Source organism: Rattus norvegicus, chromosome 12 (assembly GCF_021556685.1).
Source record: "Rattus norvegicus strain SHRSP/BbbUtx chromosome 12, alternate assembly SHRSP_T2T, whole genome shotgun sequence".
Classification (NCBI taxonomy): domain Eukaryota; kingdom Metazoa; phylum Chordata; class Mammalia; order Rodentia; family Muridae; genus Rattus; species Rattus norvegicus.
The window spans coordinates 33,486,887-33,504,976 of NC_141545.1; the positions used below are offsets into that span (position 1 = coordinate 33,486,887).

The 18,090-nt window shown below is 45.4% G+C and overlaps 1 protein-coding gene across 11 annotated transcripts in view; it reads right to left on the reverse strand.

Annotated features, from left to right (window-relative positions):
- Rabgef1 (RAB guanine nucleotide exchange factor 1) overlaps positions 1–18,090 on the reverse strand; it is a 43,557-nt gene that overhangs the window by 14,653 nt on the left and 10,814 nt on the right. For 4 of the 11 annotated variants that reach the window (XM_087578885.1, XM_087578878.1, XM_087578886.1 and 1 more), the window contains exons 2-4: positions 12,771–12,956; positions 9,833–9,999; positions 534–700 (exon numbers count right to left, since the gene is read on the reverse strand). In XM_087578885.1, the coding sequence (XP_087435011.1) occupies positions 534–700; positions 9,833–9,999; positions 12,771–12,949 (513 nt within the window). In that variant the 5' untranslated portion in view covers positions 12,950–12,956. 11 annotated transcript variants of the gene reach the window in all.

The window sequence follows — 18,090 nt, forward strand, 5'->3', positions numbered from 1 at the left end:
TCCACTTCCACGCTCTTTCTTTCTTTCTCTAAACAAACACAGAGAAGATTACTAAAACTCTAAATGAAGGCCAGGCATGGTGGCCACATCTTTAGCTCGCAGGTGGATCTTTGTGAGTTCAAGGTTAGCCTGGTGTATATAGTGAGTTCCAGGCCAGCCAAAGCTATGACAGTGAGATCCTGCCTTAGCTCGGGAATAAAGGACAGAAAAAAGATCCAAATACAAAAAGGAAAACAAGTAATAGGGAACAAAGTCTCGTTCCTGCTCCTGACCTAGCAGACGAGCTACAGGTCCATGCAGGCTGCACTAGCACAGAAGAGCGAGTGGGCGAGCGCCCTCTCCCTCTAGCTGCAGACTCCCGAGGTGACCAGGGCACAATGGAAAGTCCTAGCCTGGAGTCGGGTGTTAGCTGAGCTAAGGCCGCCTTAGGTAACTAGCACCTTGTTCTTCTCAGGTTTAAAATGACAAGATTACAGTTCTCCCTGACCCTCCCTACCACAGCTCGTATTTCCGACGGGTTAGTGTCAGCCTACCCTTTTATAAGGCATTGCTTCCAAAAACATCTTCGTCTGTTTATAGACTTCTTGGCCTGTCTTGTGGAAGGTCTTGAGAAAGTCTATGAACTCCTTAGTCACTCGGTCCGTCTCAATGCTGGTCTGCCGGTTTATGGAGGGACTGGGAGCTTTGGCTTCCTGAATTTCTGCTGGGAAAATTAAACACAGTAAGTTTTGTTACCCAGAAGACTGATGTATGGAATTACTCTATGAAGCTAACAAGATTACTGAAATTATGTTTAATCAAAATTAAACCTATATCACTTTCTATTTAGACATTTGGATGAGCTTCTTTAGAGTAATGAAACTAGGAAGTGTAAGCAGATAAAACATACTCAGCAGAACTGGACCTGTGGCTCGGTTAGCAGGCTGCTTGCTGGCATGTAGGAACCCCTGGGTTCCAGCCCCAGCAATGAGCACATGAGGCATGGTGTGCACACTACAAGCCCAGCACGTGGGAAGCAGAAGCAGGGAGAGCCTGGTCAGTTAAAGGTCATTCTCAGTTGCCTGGAGAGTTGAGGGCAGCCTGGGCTACATGAGATCCTGTCTCACAAACCTGATCTACAGCATGACCAGTGGCTCAGCAGGTGAAAGAGCCCATAACCTGGACTCAGTCCCTGAGACCCACAGGGTGGGAACGCAGAATGGAGGTCTGTGAACTTCGGTGTAACTGTTCTTAGAGGCAGAGGCAGGAGGAGCTCTCACAGTGAGCTCCAGACCAACCAGAGCTACAACCTGAGATCCAGAAAATAAATCAACCAATAGAAAAAACAAATCAAGTCCTAACAAAAACTCCCACATTCGTGCTGCCAACCTAACAGCTGCGGTAGGTGGTTAACGATGCAGGAGGCCAGGATAATTCATTATAAGGCAGCACGTGAAGGGGCGGGAACCCCTGAAGTCACAGTCCCCCAGAGATGACTGGGCGCTGTGGAAAAGTACTAGTGCCACCCCCTCAAATTAAAAAAAATAATGTAAAAAATAAAAACCCACTAACCACAGTGGCTTGACAGGGGAAAATGCCTGCCACACAGGCCCAGAGACTTGAGTCTTATCTGTAAAACCCTCATAAAGGTAGAGGGGAAAACTCCACAAGGTTGTAATGTTATCTCCGCAGACACACACCCAAGCTAACAGAAAGCAAATGAGATATTCGACAGAAGCTGCTTGCTAGCATTTTTAGTCACGAATACTGAGAGTGAAACAGCGCCCTTTCTTGAACAAGTTTCTTGCTAATCACCTGAGTCAAAAAGTCACCGATGGAAATAACCACCAAGGGAAGCACCCAGGCATCAGGTGACACACAGCATTAGGAAACTTCCAAAGCACACTCCCCCTGCCAAGAACACAAAAGGCCAGTTTACTTCCCCCACCATTCAGTTTGCAGGCCACACCGCTTGCAGTAAAAGTGCATCCAAGCTGGGTGCATTGCACTGGCATAGGCCTGTAATTCTAGCACTCAAGACGCTGAGGCAGGAGGATCAAGTTCTAGGTCAGCCTGGATTACACAGTGCATCTGATACCAGCTTGAGCTATATATAGTGAGTGTATCAACACACACGCGCACACGCACACACGCACACACACACACACACACACACACACACACACACACGGGGTAGGGTGGATAGAGAGACAGAGATATTTTGTTTTTCCTTTTCAGACAGGATCCTCCTACCTCAGCTTCCTCAGCAAGTGTGCACCACCACACCCCACAGGAAAAAGCAACCAACAGGTATTAAAATCTACCAACTTCACACTTTAACTTCAGGTGTCTGTTTTTGAGATAGGGCCTCCCTATATACAATACAGGATGGTCTCGAACTCACAGAGCTATGCCTGTTTCTACCTCCTAAACTCTGGGAGTAAAGACATGGGCCCCATACTATTTAGGAAAAAACTCTGATATCTACACATGGGAACATATCCCACTCCTCACACTAGACAGATTATGGAATTTCTTATGTATTTATGTACATGGGTGCTTTGTCTGCATGTGCACCTGCAGGACCAATCAAGAGGACAAGACTACAGGCAGCGGGGTTGGGGATTTAGCTCAGTGGTAGAGCGCTTGCCTAGGAAGCGCAAGGCCCTGGGTTCGGTCCCCAGCTCCGAAAGAAAAAGGAAAAAAAAAAAAAAAAAAAGAAAAAAGACTACAGGCAGCGGGGAGCTGCCATGAGAATGCTGAGCCATCTCTCCAGCCCCAAGACCCACAATCTTACCAGGAAGATGGGCACTTCATGCATGACAAACACACAGATTAAAGCACAAGAAGATGCCATTCAAATGTTAACTTCGTAATTTAGGTAATAATCAACAAAACCACAAAAAATTGTCTGGTGTCTCTTCAGAAACAACAGAAACCCTAACTAAAACAAACTCTCAAATTTGATCTTGACAAGAACACAATAGCTTCTCACAATGTGCAGGCCGGGAGCCCAAGGGTCAGAACTTTAAAGGGGGCGATTCAGTAATAATAACAAAGATAAAGCCCACGTGTCCAGCTGGCCAATCCCAATGCGCAGGAGGCTGAGGCAAGAAAAATGTGGGTTCTAGGCCAGACTGGGCTACAAAGTAAGACCCCATGTCACAACATGTGAATTGGGACACCAAGAGTAGGATAAAGATACAGTCCAATGATCTAAAAGAGCTTACTCCCTCCCGCCCGCCCGCCCACAAAGAACGTTAACTTTCCAAGGGACAGCAATCTTAAACACGTGTGTATCTAACAGCGCAGCTTCAAAATGCAGAAAGCAGACACAGAAATGTAAGGGACAAGAAACAAATTCAACAATTCTCTGAGTGACTGTCAAAGCAGGTCAGAGAAAAGAGGAAGAACACAAAGCTTGGGCAGGCAGGATGGTTCAGCAAGTACAGGAACTTGCTGCCATGACCAACATGAGTTCGATTCCCAGAGCCCTCACATGAGAGGAGGTAAATGACTCTCATACACTGTCCTGTAGAGGCAGCGCTGATGCTAAGGTCCTGTTCCCCAATTGGTTCTTGATCTGTCAGTAAAAAAAGCCACAGGCCAATTGCTGGGCAGAGGGTACAGGCGGGACTTCTGGGAGGAAAGGAGGGCACAAGGAAGGAGAGGAGGAGTTTTGCCCTGCTTGGGAGGGAGAAGAACCCAGCAGTGACATGAGGTCTCGGGAGGAGCTGGGGCTGTGGCCACTGCTATAGGCATGTTTGGCAGGGGTAGGTGGGACCAGCCACTGAAGTGTAGGGCAGGTGGGAGGTATGGAGCTAAGAGTATTGATAAGAGCTATCTCCAGGCAGGAAATAGGAGCACCCAGCAATTGTGCCAAGAAGGCAAGTGGAAATACTACAGGCAACACTGTCCTCTCACCCGCACATGCCGAGCATGGCCTCCCGACACATAAACATTCATTCACTCTCTCTCTGTGTGTAATAAAATACTTTAAAAAAAAATCACAATGTTTCAGCAACACCAAGGACCAATATGACCACACTGAAATGTGTAGCTGCTCAACGACCGAAGCAGAACATACATTCCATGTGACGAAACCGGCAAAGGAAGCGGCAGAGCCATGGGGATGTTTAGAACCCTCAATGATCTTCAGCTGCCTAAGGTTAGGGGCAGAACTGAACCCAAGTCAACGGGTTTGACTCCTGAGCCTTCCGATAGTCCCTTCTGGCAGCAGATCCTTCAAAGAATGCCAAATCCTTAGACCCTGTGGAGCCTGAAAGCTTCCAAGCCAAAGGCAGAGAAAACCCAGTCGCCTTCCTCATAAGGTTTCACCTGCGTATGTTAACAAACAAAGGGGAAAGTCCGCAGCCGAGCATACAGACTGGTTCACACTACAATCTCAAGGCCAAAGTAGAACTGTTGGGAGTTCAAGGACAACTTGGGCTACAAAGTGAGATCTTGTCTAAAAAAAATATAGTCTACCTCAAATCCCCTTTTAAAATGTAAGCAAAGGGGACTGGAGTAGAGCTCAGTGCTAGAACACAGGGTTGGTTCTATCAGTGCTTGCCAGACCACACACAAACCACCCAAGAAGGAGACAGAAGAGAACGACCTACCCACATTACGCCTATGTCTGCCAGGGGCCAAACGGCCAGAGCCTTCACACCAGCTTACATTTATCTTGTGTTTCTCAAGTTACAACAATTTGCAGCTCAAGTCCATCCAGTCAAACAGGGTTCTCAAGCTCTCCATCGCCCAGCTCAAAGGTTTAAAGAGCTCTGCAGCCCAGCGAGCCTGACCACAAGGACAGCAGTGTTTGAGCTATCATTCGAGGAGCACAGGCTCTGTGTGTTAAATCGCTCATTAGCTTACAGTCTCGTGAGCTGGGTGGAATTACCACCTTACATATGGATCTTAGAAAACTTGTCACTTACCTGTTCAAAGCCACACGCAGTAAAGAAAGAACTGAGACTTGAACGCAGACTAGAATCTCGAGCCCTGTACCATCCTTTTATTACTGCAGCATCTGTCTACCTAAATCAGCCCAGGAGGGGCTCAAAAGATGGGTTACTGGCTAAGAGTACATACTGCTCTTCCAGAAGCACCCATGGTGAATGGTTCACAGACATCAATAACTCCAGCTCCAGTGGGCCCAATGCCCTCTTCTGGCCTCTGTGAAGATGCCACTCACATGCACACTCATACACATAAATAATAGTAATAATAATAACAATAAAAAAGCCCAAAAGGATGCAAGACAACAGACTCACTTAAGCCCAGAAGACTAAAGCCAGCATGGGAATACAGTGAGATCTGACCTCAGTCAACCAATCAAAAGTCAGTGAGTATCAACAAATCACCTGCTATGTATTGTTAGAAGAGCAGACCAAATATTACATCAGATTTCTTCTTTGATATATGAAGAGAATGAACCTTTATCTGAATGGTTATGAAGAATAAGGACAACATGAAGAGGTACAAGTGTCAATTATTTGCAGCATAATCATGGGGACCTAAATTTCATTCCCAGCACCCACTACAAAGACAGGCAAGCTGTCATGTGTCTGCACTGGGGTGGCAGACCCTGGAGCTCCCTGGCAGTCAGCCTATCCAAACTGGTGAGACCCGGGTTCACTGAAAGACCCTGTCTCAAATAATAAGGTGGAGAATAATCAAAGAAGATACCTAGTGTCGACCTAAGGTCTCCACAGCCACTCACACACAAATGCACATCCAAACCCAAACACACACACACACACACACACACACACACACACACACACACTCTTCAAATCCCTTAGAAGACTGCTTTGTTCTCAATCAAGCTCTCAAGCTCCCTGGGCTAAGAGCTTTCTTTTGTGCTGCTAATATAAATAAACTAACAAGGGCAAAGGCTGCACACAGTGGGGAAGTAAAATAAAGTCACAGAAAACAAAGTCGACCGCAGGTCTAGACTCAAGGTGAACCTGTACTGGTATCAGCTGAGTGAACTCACTAGGGGCCTAGCAGGGAACCAGGCTGAAGGGAAAGCTCCCCTGGCAAACTTTTGTAAGTCACTGTAAACTAACAGCCAACTCTGAGTGAGTGCCCTCACTCAGAAATGAAGGATTTTTACATGCTTTGAGCTCCTCCCTCAGAAGCTTTGACATACAAACCCAGACACAGCTCTAACAGTGAAAAGGAAGAACAGGCGGTGTAAGGATGCTCGCCTCCTACCACAGCAGGAAAGGAGGTGAGGGAGATTCCAAGTTTGAGGTGAGCTACACAGTGAGTTCAAGGCCAGCTTGAGGCTCTAAGCATGACCCTGTGACTCCAGGACTGAGGACACAGCTGGTGCTAACAGAGCCCTTGCCTAGCACTCAGGAGAACCTAGGTCCAATTCCCACTACTAGGCGGGTGGGTAAAAGATACAAACCAAAAGGAAAGGGAGAACTCCCTACAGGTGATAATGGGGTCCTAGAGATTGTTGGAAAGGCACTGACTGACGGCCCAGTGACAGACAAAGAGCCATCCCACTGAACACTAATCCCCACTGAACATTAATCCCCACGTGCCAACATTTGGAGGTTTGTACTGGCACTGCTACGAAAGCTGCAGAATTCCTAGGTGTTAACAGCATGACCTTCCAATACTGAAGACAAGGCGGAGCGTCTTCTTAAATGTTTACATTAACATTTACTTAGCTGTCTGGCTAGTGTGTAAATGCACACGTGTGTACTTAAAGTTTGGGCATGCACATGTTGCCGTGCACCTATGGAGGTCAGAAGACACTCTGGGGATTCCGTTTCTTCTTCCTTCTATTACCTGAGTTCTGGGGGTCCATTTAAATTCCAGTCATCATGCCTGAAGGAAGTGCCTTTACCAACTGGGCCACTGTGCTGGGGCAAAGCCAAACTTTGGAATTTAAAAAACTAGAGTTTTTTTTTCATACAATTATATTTTGATCATATTCTTTCCCCTACCCCAAAATGTCTTAAAGAAAGAACAAGGAGAGTGAACGTGAATCCTGGCCTCAGCTCCGTGTGGATCACCAGAATTATACAAAGATATCCCAGACAACAGATTAGAAGCACTTCGCTGGCCAGATACGCTTCAAGGAATTTGCTCCTTTAGATAAAAAAAAACAAAACAAAAAGGCCCGTATATGCTGTCTGTCTGTCTATGTATATATATCAATAATCCTATCTAGAAGACAAGAAAGGGTTTTAAGGGGGCTATCATTGCTCATTTTGCCTTTAAATTACCCTAGAAGGGCAGTGGGGCTCTAGAAAAGCAGTCCCTTGCCAGCATCACTGCTTCCTTTCAGTCTCTCTCACTGTTTCAGACTCACTGACCTAAGTCCTGAGCCCTGAGTCAGGGCTGTGAGACTGAGACATAACTAAATGGCTTCCCAGCCTCGCTCTGAGCCTCTTCAACAAGCTCACTGAGAGAACACTGAGCCTTTGATTAGATTTATTTGTTTTAATTTTATTTTATATGGATAAATATCTGTATGCCACTTCTTTGCCCAGGGACTGAGGAGACCAGGAGAGGGCACTGGATTCCCTGGAACTGGAGTTGCCACATGGGTGCTGGGAATCAAATCTAGGTCCTCTATATGAACAGCTAAGCACAAATCACTATGCCTTTAATGACTCCTTTATACAGCATTTTAAACATCCTAAATTTTATTTTCATTATTGTGTGTGTGTGTGTGTGTGTGTGTGTGTGTGTGTGTGTGTGTGTGTGTGTGTGTGTACAGGTGCCCTCAAAGGCACTGGATCCCCTAGAGCTGCAGTTACAGGCACCTGCCTGACAGAACTTGAGTCCTCCACAAAAAAAAACAAGGGCCCTAACTACTAAGGTATCTGTCCAGCCCTTAAGTATTATTTTAAGAAGAGATGAGGGCTGAAGAGAGCCTCAGGCAGTTAAGAGCACATACTGTCTTTCAGAGGATCTAAGTTCAATTCCCAGCACCCACATCAGACAACTCACAACCACCTGCAGCCCCAGCCCCACAGGGACCCCTCTCCTCTTGTCTCCTCGAGCACTGCACGCACATAAGATAGATGCACACAGTTTCCTGAAAACTTTGGATTTTTTTTCGAGACAGGGTTTTCCTGTGTAGCCCTTACTTTCCAACTCACTGTGAAGACCAGGCTATCTTTGAATTCAGAGATCCACCTGCCTCTGTCTCCTGAGTGCTAGAATTGAAGATATGTATCACCACTGCCCAGCTTAAAACATTTTTCAAAGATTTATTTATATATTTTACATATGTGAGTACACTGTCACCCTCTTCAGACACACGATTACAGATGGTTGTGAGCCACCATGTGGTTGCTGGGATTTGAACTCAGGACCTCTGGAAGAGCAGTCAATGCTCCTAACCGCTGAGCCATCACTAGCATTTTTTAATGAGGAAAAGAAGTAGATACAGCAGCTAGGAAATGCTCAGTCAATAAAAGCACAAGCACGAGGACCTCAGCTGAACTCTCAAAATTCACACAAAGGCCAGGCATAGTGGTAGAAGCCTGTAGTCCCAAGCTTAGGGTCAGAGACAAGAAGATCCTGTGATTCAACAGCCAGCCAGTCAAGCTGAAACAGGGAGGTCTATGACACCCTGCTTAAAAAAATAAAGGGAGGACAGGCTGGAGAGATGGGTCAGCAGTTAAGAGCACTGACTGCTCTCCCAGAGGTCCTGAGTTCAAATACCAGCAACCACATGGTGGCTCACAACCATCTGTAATGGGATCCGATGCTCTCTTCTGGTGTGTCTGAAGACAGCTACAGTGTACTTATATACACTAAATAAATAAATCTTATAAAGAAAATAAGGTGGAGAAGAAGGGAGATAGGAAATGTCACTCTCTGGCTCGCACACACAAAGTAGATGAATGAGGAGGAGCTGGTGGGACGGCTCAGTGTTTAAGACAACTCACTGCTCTTCTAGAGGACCCAAGTTCGAGTCCCAGAACCCACATGGCACCTCACAGCCGTCTGTAACTTCAGTTCCAAGGCATCTGACACGCGTTTCTGGCCTCTGAGGGCACCAGGCACACAGTGGTGCACAGACATTAAGCAAACAAGGCATCTACAAACATAACATTTTTAAGAACAAACACAAATCCATCCACAAGAAAATACACTTGCCTAGCAAACGCAAGGCCCTGGGTTCGGTCCCCAGCTCCGAAAAATAGAAAAAAGAAAAAAGAAAAGAAAATACACAAGAGCCCCAAATGAGTCTTTTCCTGTCTGTTTCCTAAAAGTATAAGAAATAAGCTTTAAGAGAGAAAGGCTCTCAGGAGACTTTCAAGTTTAGAAACAGCTTCATCTCCTAAGTTATGGACACAGTGGGTATTACACAAGGTAAACAAACAAGGATCAGAAAAAACAAAGCATGAAAAATATCAGACAAAACCATCAAGTAGCCGATGATGAACAGTTTGGATGAGCGTGTTTATAAAGTATCTTTATCAACACAGCTACATGTTTCAATTCTCTTTAGTACTCCTGCAGGAAAAAAAACTTCTTTAAAAAAACAGTGTCTCGGGGTTGGGGATTTAGCTCAGTGGTAGAGCGCTTGCCTAGGAAGCGCAAGGCCCTGGGTTCGGTCCCCAGCTCCGAAAAAAAGAACCCCAAAAAAAAAAAAAAAAAAAACAAACAAACAAAAAAACAAAACAAAACAGTGTCTCTTCAAGTCAAAGAGAATATTTCTTCACATACTGCCTGGCCATCAAACTCGATTTCCATGTTAAATCTGGTCTAGAACTTTCTTGGGCTTACAGAAGCGGAAGGCTGAGCCCACCTGCCTTCTAGATCTAACCTGCAGCTTACTCAGGCCTGGAAGAAGAAAAGAGAAAATTACCCTTCTTGGATCCAGCCCTGGAAGAGGCGCTGAAGAACTTCTTCACTGTGGTGACTTTGCGAGTTTTCTCATTGGTTTTCTTCTCCTCAAACTTGGAGAAGGTGAGGGACTGGGCTCCTTGGCTGCTCTGGCTGCTAGCGAAGGCCTCTTCCTCCTCCCGCTGAAGTCTGAAATCAGAGGGAAGACTGAATGATCTGGATCCTCTCCAGGTTTTCCCAGGGTCTAAACGATCTTGTTCAAACTACTGAGAAAGATCTGACTTTAAAACAGAAACTAAACATACCACATGGGTCTGAGGCCTCAGGTACGTGGCTGTAAGGTGGAATTCTATACCTGGTGAAGATTTCAGTACACAGCTTTAATCCCCGGTACCCCCACAGCAAAACAAGCACGCTTTGTATACAGAATTACCTGTCTTCCTGGGAGGCCCAGGAAGACATATCACAGAGTTTGAGGGCAACCTGGGTTATAGACTGAGACCCTGTCTTAAATTACCATATTAAGAAACTGCTGAGGCGTGCTGGTGGGATGGCTCAGTGTGTAAAGGCACTTGTCACCAGCATGGCCTCCGGAGTTGAGTCCCAGGAGCTCAAAGGGTAGAAAGAGAGAAGTGACCACTGGGGCTGTCCTCTGCCCTCCGTACATGTGCTGTGGCATTGCACACTCACACATACCATAAGTCAATGTAGGCACTGGACAGATGGCTCCGGGTTTAAGGCACTTGCTGCACCTGTAGAAGACCTGGGTTTGGTTCCCAGCAGCCACATGGCAGCTCATCACCTCCCGTAACTCCAACTCTAGACAATCTGACACCCTCTTCTGGTCTCCTCGGGTACTGAACACGTGTGGTGCACTTACGTACATGCAGGCACCATACACATACAAATAAATCTTTGAAAGTACAGAAAGAAATATCACATTTGAGGCTTAGGAGTAGCTAACTTGCCTAGCACTCTCAAAGCACTGAGTTCAGTCCCCATCGCTGCATGCATGGTGGCACACATCTGTTCTCCCACCATGTGGAGGGTAAAGGCAAGAATATCCAGTCCAAGGTCACCCTTGATGACACAGGAAGTCTGAGGTCAGCCTGGAATACAGGGAGAGCCTGCCTCAAAATACCATTAAAGGCCCAGCAAGGTGGCTCAGTAGGTAAGATAAAAGGCACTTGCCACCAAGCCTAATGACCTAAATTCAATCTCCAAAACCCATCTGGCTGAAGGAAAAAAAAACCCTGGCATCTATACATGGAGATAACCCCTCTCACAAAACAAGATAGTTTTTTTTAATATAAACATTATGTACCATATGAATGTGTGCATGTTAGGGCCTGGAGAGATGGCTCAGCAGTTAAGGGCACATACTGTTTTACAGAGGACCTGTAAAAGTAACTTTTATTGGCCTGTTGTAATTGCTATCTTGGAGGCTTACTGATAGCCTAGGCCTAGTCCTGGAAGCTCCTAGCATTTGTACAATCTTAGCTAGGCCTAGAGTGTTTTCAGCCTCTCAGACTTGCTGCTGAATAAGCTCACCTTTTCCTAGTTCTTTCTGAACTCTGGCTGTCTGGTTCAACTCAGCTGTTCAGGCTCAAACTCCTCTCCGAGCTGACTGATTCAATCTACCCCCCACCCCCAACCTCCTCTCAGCCTCTCCTGAATTGCTTTGTTTGGCCTCATATAACTTTGGCAATCTGTTCTAACCTATTGGTCCCTTCTCATTCTCTGGCTCGTTCTGTCCTCACCTGTGTCTAACTTGTTCCCTCTTCAACCTGTCTTTGTTCAACTATCCCAGTAAAACTGCCTCTCTCCTTCTCCCTCTCGGTGGTGCTCAACTCTCCCTCTCAACTCTACTGCACTGCTCTCCACACTCTACTGCACTCCTGTCCTGTGCTCTCCTTTTCCTGTACTATCTGTCTCTCCCTTAAGTAGTTTCCCTTTCCTCTCTCTCGTCTCCTGTGAGTCAGGCAAATCCTATTCTGTCAAATCTTTCTCTGACTTATCACTTTGTCTGCCACTCAATTACCCATCACTGTCAAACAAGAGTGCCTCCTTTACCTTCATTGTTTGGGATTAAAGATGTGAACTAAGGGTGTGTCTGTTCCAGACAGAGGGATTAAAGGTGTTTGCTAAAGGTCGAGCCACACCTTAACTAGAAACAGTTATTTTCAGTAAAACAATCTTGGGGTTCAGTGTGATCAAATGTCCTGCAACAGGATCCAAGTTCCTTCACACACACACACACACACACACACACACACACACACACACACACACACAAATAAACCCTTCAATGGTGTCAAAGAGATTGCTCAGAAGTTTAGAGTACTTGATCTGCAGAGAACCAAGGTTCAATTCCCGGGACATCACAAGGTCACTTGCAACTCTATTTCCAGGAGATCCTATCTGACTCCCACAGGCACTAGGCACACATATTTCAAACATACATACATATACAGAGGCATACATACATAATGCAGACAAAACATTTATACGCATAAAATAGTAAATATTTTTCTAAAAAATCTTTCATAAAGAAAGGAAGAGGGGTACAGGTAAAAAAGAAAGAAAGGAAGAAATGGACTTGCTGAGATGGATGCAGTTCAGAGGGAGAGTTCACACCCAGCATGTCTGGGTTCAATCATCAGCACTGACAATCGGGGGGTGTTTGAAGGAATGTAGCGCTTTTCCCTATTTGAGAGCCACACAAAATATCACTATCCAGCAAGACAATTCCTAGAGCAGAGTGGAAACCAAGTGTTTTTAGAACAGAGGACAGAAAACTCCAGAAGAAAGGTTTGAGAAGGCACTACAGTGGTGACGCTCACGGCAGGTCTACAGGATGACGAGGGTTCTAGATAAGCAGGCCTGGGCATGACAGACTGTATGCCGGTTCTGTCTTAGTGACCACACCACACCTCCACATAGCCTGTGAGGTCCTTTACCGTTCTGCTAGTTCCCAGTCCTCTTGGATCTGCCTCTGCCGGGCCTTGTGGTACTCCTCCCTCCAGCATTTGGAGCAGAAACCCTGCCAGGCAGGGTTTCCATAATAACCACATCCTTTCTTGCACAGGAGCTCCGACTGATCCACATGAATTCCCCGGCGTTCAGACTTCAGGCTCATCTTCTTCCTGATAACCAAGGAGTGAGAAAGCATTGAAAATTAACTTGCTTCCATACTATTAAAATACAACACTTATGAAGCAAAATTCAAATGAGTCTGAGCTCTTCAAGCCATAAGGGGAGAAAGAAAGAACAGAAGGAGAGAAGAAAGTACAAACGCCAAAGTTCAACACGGCGAATTCAAGTACAGCCACAGTAAAGAAAGACTTCATCTGAGGCCCGAAATACACAGAGCACTTTAAGAGCCTAATACCGGATTAAAGACCTAAGCATAAAGCTTTAAACTCCTAGAAGGAAAGCTTCCTGACACTGGCAAAGACTTCAACACGCCAAAGCACAGGAAATAGAAGTAACAAAACCAGACAAATGGCACAACAGCAAACTTCTGCACAACACACAATGCAACCAACAGAGTGAAGAGGCCACCTACTGAATGGGAAAAGACATTTCCAACCTCTGCAGAAAAGGTCAAGCCCAAAATATATGAAGAACACCGACAAGCCAACAAGATAGAACACACAACTCTCCTAAGGAGAAATAAGTGTCCTACAGACTGCAAGACCCTGTCTCAAAAACAAACAAAATGACTAACAAAGACTGGGAATGTTGGCATAGGCCTGTAATCCATCAGTCTGAAGCAGGAAGACTGCAAGTTCTAGGCCCACCTAGCTTAGAGTGAAACCTTACCTAGAAATAAATATTTAGTAGTCAGAAAACACTTGAAGGAATTGGAATAAATCAAAACCATAATGAGACATCATTTCACACTGCTGAGAAAGCCACCTTAAACACACACACATACTGAAGTGCTAATAGGAATACGTATCCGTTAGATACAGCCTTTTGTTGCATTCAGAAGGCTGGGAACTGGAGGTGAATAGCCTGGTAGTCTGTATTGTCTGTAGGACCAGGCCATACCAAGCTCCCACAACCAGGACCACAGGTGGCTAACAGCCCAAATGACCTCTATGCTAAATGTGTGATGCAGACCAGGCCAGAACACCCCTCTGTCCTAGCTAATACAGGTAGCCTGTCTCTACAACCTATCTTGGAAGAAATGATACGTACTTCTAGATGAGTTTCAATTATGCCTCCTTGTGTACCAGGGACTGTATTACACCAGGAAACAGTTTTCCAAACTGCACCATGTTTAAGTGTGCAAGACAATAAACCGCCTGGCATCAGACTCCCGAAGTCTGACCCAGCCTGGATGACTAAGTCAGGCTGAACAGTCTACACCCCACCTCTTCAAGGGTTGTTTTGCTGCCAGTCATGACGCCTACCTTTATTTCTTCTAGGTTCTCTTCCCTTTTAAGATTTATTTATTTCAGGTATGTGGGTACACTGTCGCTGTCTTCAGACACACCAGAAGAGGGCATCAGATCTCATTACAGATGGTTGTGAGCCACCATGTGGTTGCTGGGATTTGAACTCAGGACCTCTATGAGAGCAGTCAGTGCTCCTAACCGCTGAGCCATCTCTCCAGCCCCTTCTTCTAAGTTCTTATTTTGTGTGTTCTCGTGACAATGATGGAAGATTATAACACAATGAAGGCTCCATCCCAAACACCTGTAGAGATCGATTAACACTGGTGCTGTGGAGATGCCCAGTAGACACAGTAACTGTTGCACAAGCACGAGGACCTCGGTTCAATCCCCAGCATCACCTAAAAGCTGGGCATGGCAATATATCACTGTAACTCTAGTGCTGGGGCAAAGAGACAGGGAGATCCCTGGGATTTCCTAGCCAAAATGTAAGGTCAAAGTTCAGTGAGGGACCTTGTCTCAAAAAATAAGGTGGATTGGTGCAAGGCCTCTCTCAGGTTTTCTTCTCTGCACCCATTCATATCTGTGAGCTGCTTTTGGTTTCATGTTATGCCTGACTTCCCTCTAAGGTTTACCTTGTGTCTGCATACTTTAATATTCAGCCAAAGGGGGAGAGTGTGCTCAAACCTCTCTGGTCAGTGGGGCATCGGTTTCTGAGGGGCAGAACCTGTGTATGCAGAGGCAACATGAAGTGGCCTCCAAAACATCTGAGGGTATAAGGTCTCCGTGCATTCTTTGGCACATATATCGACCCACTAGGAGGATGGGAGTTTTATTATTTTATGTGTGTATGGTACATTATGTGTTTATATGAGTGTGCACATAGCTACACGTGCCATGTGTTTGGAAGCCAGAGGTTGAAGTCAGATGGCCTGCTTTCTTCCGTTGCTGTCCACCGTGTGTTTTAAAAATCCATTTGCCAGATATGCTTGCACACGCCTTCACTTTCAGCACTTGGGAAGCAGGACTCCAAAGTGGGAATCAGACCGGTCTACAGGGTGAGCTGTGTCGTTTAGAGCTACGTTCTGTGACCCCGTATGGGCGGGGGCTGGCAAGATGACCCGGGAGGTAAAGGAGCTGCCAGACCTGATAATCTGATTCAATCCCTGTGGGAGAGAAGGGACTCCAGCAAGTTGTCTTCTGACCACTACAGAGGAGAGAAGACGCATCCGCAAATATACACAGAAGGCAAATAAAATGAAAACTGTGTGAAAGTGCTTTTGCCCAGAACAGTGGGAGAGTCTGTTTACCATGCAGTCAAATGAGTACACCATGTCCCTCCCTGCCACTGTCAACAGACTAATAAGGTCATGAAATCTGGGTTCCTTAATCTTGGGGTTCCTTATCCTTGACTGCCTGCAAGGGACCCTGTGGGGCAAACGGACTCACTGTGACAGGGAGCCTAGTGTGCTGATATCCTGCATAGTGGGTCCCTTTGTTCCCGACACAGGAGTCTCAAGCCTTCTGCCTGGTCCATCAACTTTGGCAGGCTCACTTGCGACTTACAAACAGAGCAAAACTTCCAGTCCTTCACTGTCCCTCACACTCCCCGCAAGCAGCACACAGGAAGCCATTCACACCCTCAGCTGTTAAAGCAATACAAGGAGAAGCCATCAGATGGGGCTGGGGGACAGCTCGGTAACAGAGCACCTGCCTAAATTACTCAAGCCCTGGATTTGAGCCCCAGCACTGTCAAAAACAAAAACAAACAAAAACTCCACCAGTGTGAGACATCACCCACACCTTCAGAAATTAAATAGGCTCAGACATTACACTGCCATTCCCGTACAAGGGAGGGGGTGGTTTAAATAGTCCAGCTGACTGTTAGTAGCCTCTTTTTCATTGTTTTGGTTTTCTGAGAGGGTCCAACTCTGAGGTCCATACTGATATCAAACTCATAGCAATCCTCCTGCCTCAAGCATCCTGAGTGCTGGCATTATAGATGGGAGCCACCACCCACATAGTCTTAGAGTCCTTACTCATTATTCAACATTCACATACTGACAGACATGTGGGCCACTACCATAACAAAAGCTCTGTGGATCTTTGAATGTAGGAAGGACACAGCTAAGACCCTGAAGGAAGAAACATTAATATCGAATAACTACTTTTTTGTTTTGGTTTGGGTTTTGTGAGGCAGGGTTTCTGTTTCTCCCGAGCTGCCCAGGAGCTGTCTCTGTAGACAAACTCAGAGATTCACCTGCCTCTGCCTCTCGAGTGCTGAGATTAAAGGCGTGCACCATCCTGCTGAATAATCTTAAAACAATGAAATTTCATAAACCCATTTTAAGAAACAAGCCCTTCTGTGTACATGAAATCTATGGAGTTCTAACAGCTACTTTGGTAACAAGATGTGTAGTGAGGTATAAGATATCTCATAGTACTATCAATATGTAAAAACACCTAGGAAATATTTTAGTTGGAAAGTTATGTGACCGATGTAAAAATACTGATATAGAAGCAACAGTCACAGGTACATCTATACTCCTAGAACATAGGAAGCTGAGGCAGGAAGATTCCATGTTTAGGATTAGCCTGAACTACAAATGATAAAAAGAGAAATTAAGCTGTAGTGGTAAGGCTTACTGTACTTTGATGGTAAGGCTGTACTTAGTAAGATATACAATGACACTGAATAAAATACACATAAACCAAAAAGTGGCACAGGTTAAAAAAAACTGTAAGTTTGGGGTTGGGGATTTAGCTCAGTGGTAAAGTGCTTGCCTAGCAAGCGCAAGGCCCTGGGTTCGGTCCCCAGTTCCAGAAGAAAAGAAAAAAAAAACTGTAAGTTTACTACAGATGACATAGAATTCTCAATACTTTTTGGAATGTAGCAAAATAATTCCATATTTCACCAGCAACGAAAAACAGGACAGTGTTTAATTTTCTAATTAATTCTCTGAAGTTTTTCCTGCATACTAGTTAAATAGTCTGAACTCAGGCAAATCACTAAAAAATATAAAACCTCCAAGTGAATCCTCATATACCATAACACATAAAATAATATTAAGGGGAGGAAAGGAATGTCTTAAATAAACAGTCGTGAATAACCAGTCAGCAATCTGATGTCTCTCAAAGTAACTGGAAAGACCTGTTAAGGAGGACGGAGAGGTGACTCAGTAGCTGCTCTTGCAGGGAGCCTGGATTTGACTCCTCGAACCCACACAGAAGCTGTAAACCCAGTTCCAGGGGCTCTGATGCTCTCTACTCCACTCCATGGGCACCTGCGCTCATGTGCACAGACAAACATATGTACACATAACCAATGAACTCAGAGGGATACCCTGCCTCTGCTGTGTACGAATGTGTGTGCACAACCACAGCCAGCTTAGCTTTTCTTTTCTTTTCTTTCTTTCTTCCTTCCTTTTTTTTCCCTCTCTTTCTTTCTTTCTTTTTTATAAGAGGACAGTTTTCAATGTGTCACACTAGTAACCTAAGCTGGCCTGCAGTCCTAACTCAGTCTCCCACATGATGGGATTACAGGAGTCCACACCACACCTGGTACAACTTAAACATTTTCCAGACACAGAGAGAGAGAGGACAGAACTCACATTAGGTATTTATAAAACTTCTATACCTAGAAGCTACAGGGAAATCAAGAAGGAAGTGAAATTTGAATACACAAATTTAAACGTCCAGCTAGTTTTAAAACAGCCTCACCTGTGACCAAAATAGGCAGGCAAAAAGAGGAGTGGAAAATAACATTTAAGTGTGACAATGAGGTATTTCGTTATACAGAGAGATAATATTAACAAAAAGCCTGAGATTGGCTGTCAGCTGTGCAGGACAAGGACATGGGCAGCTTCTTTGCAAACTG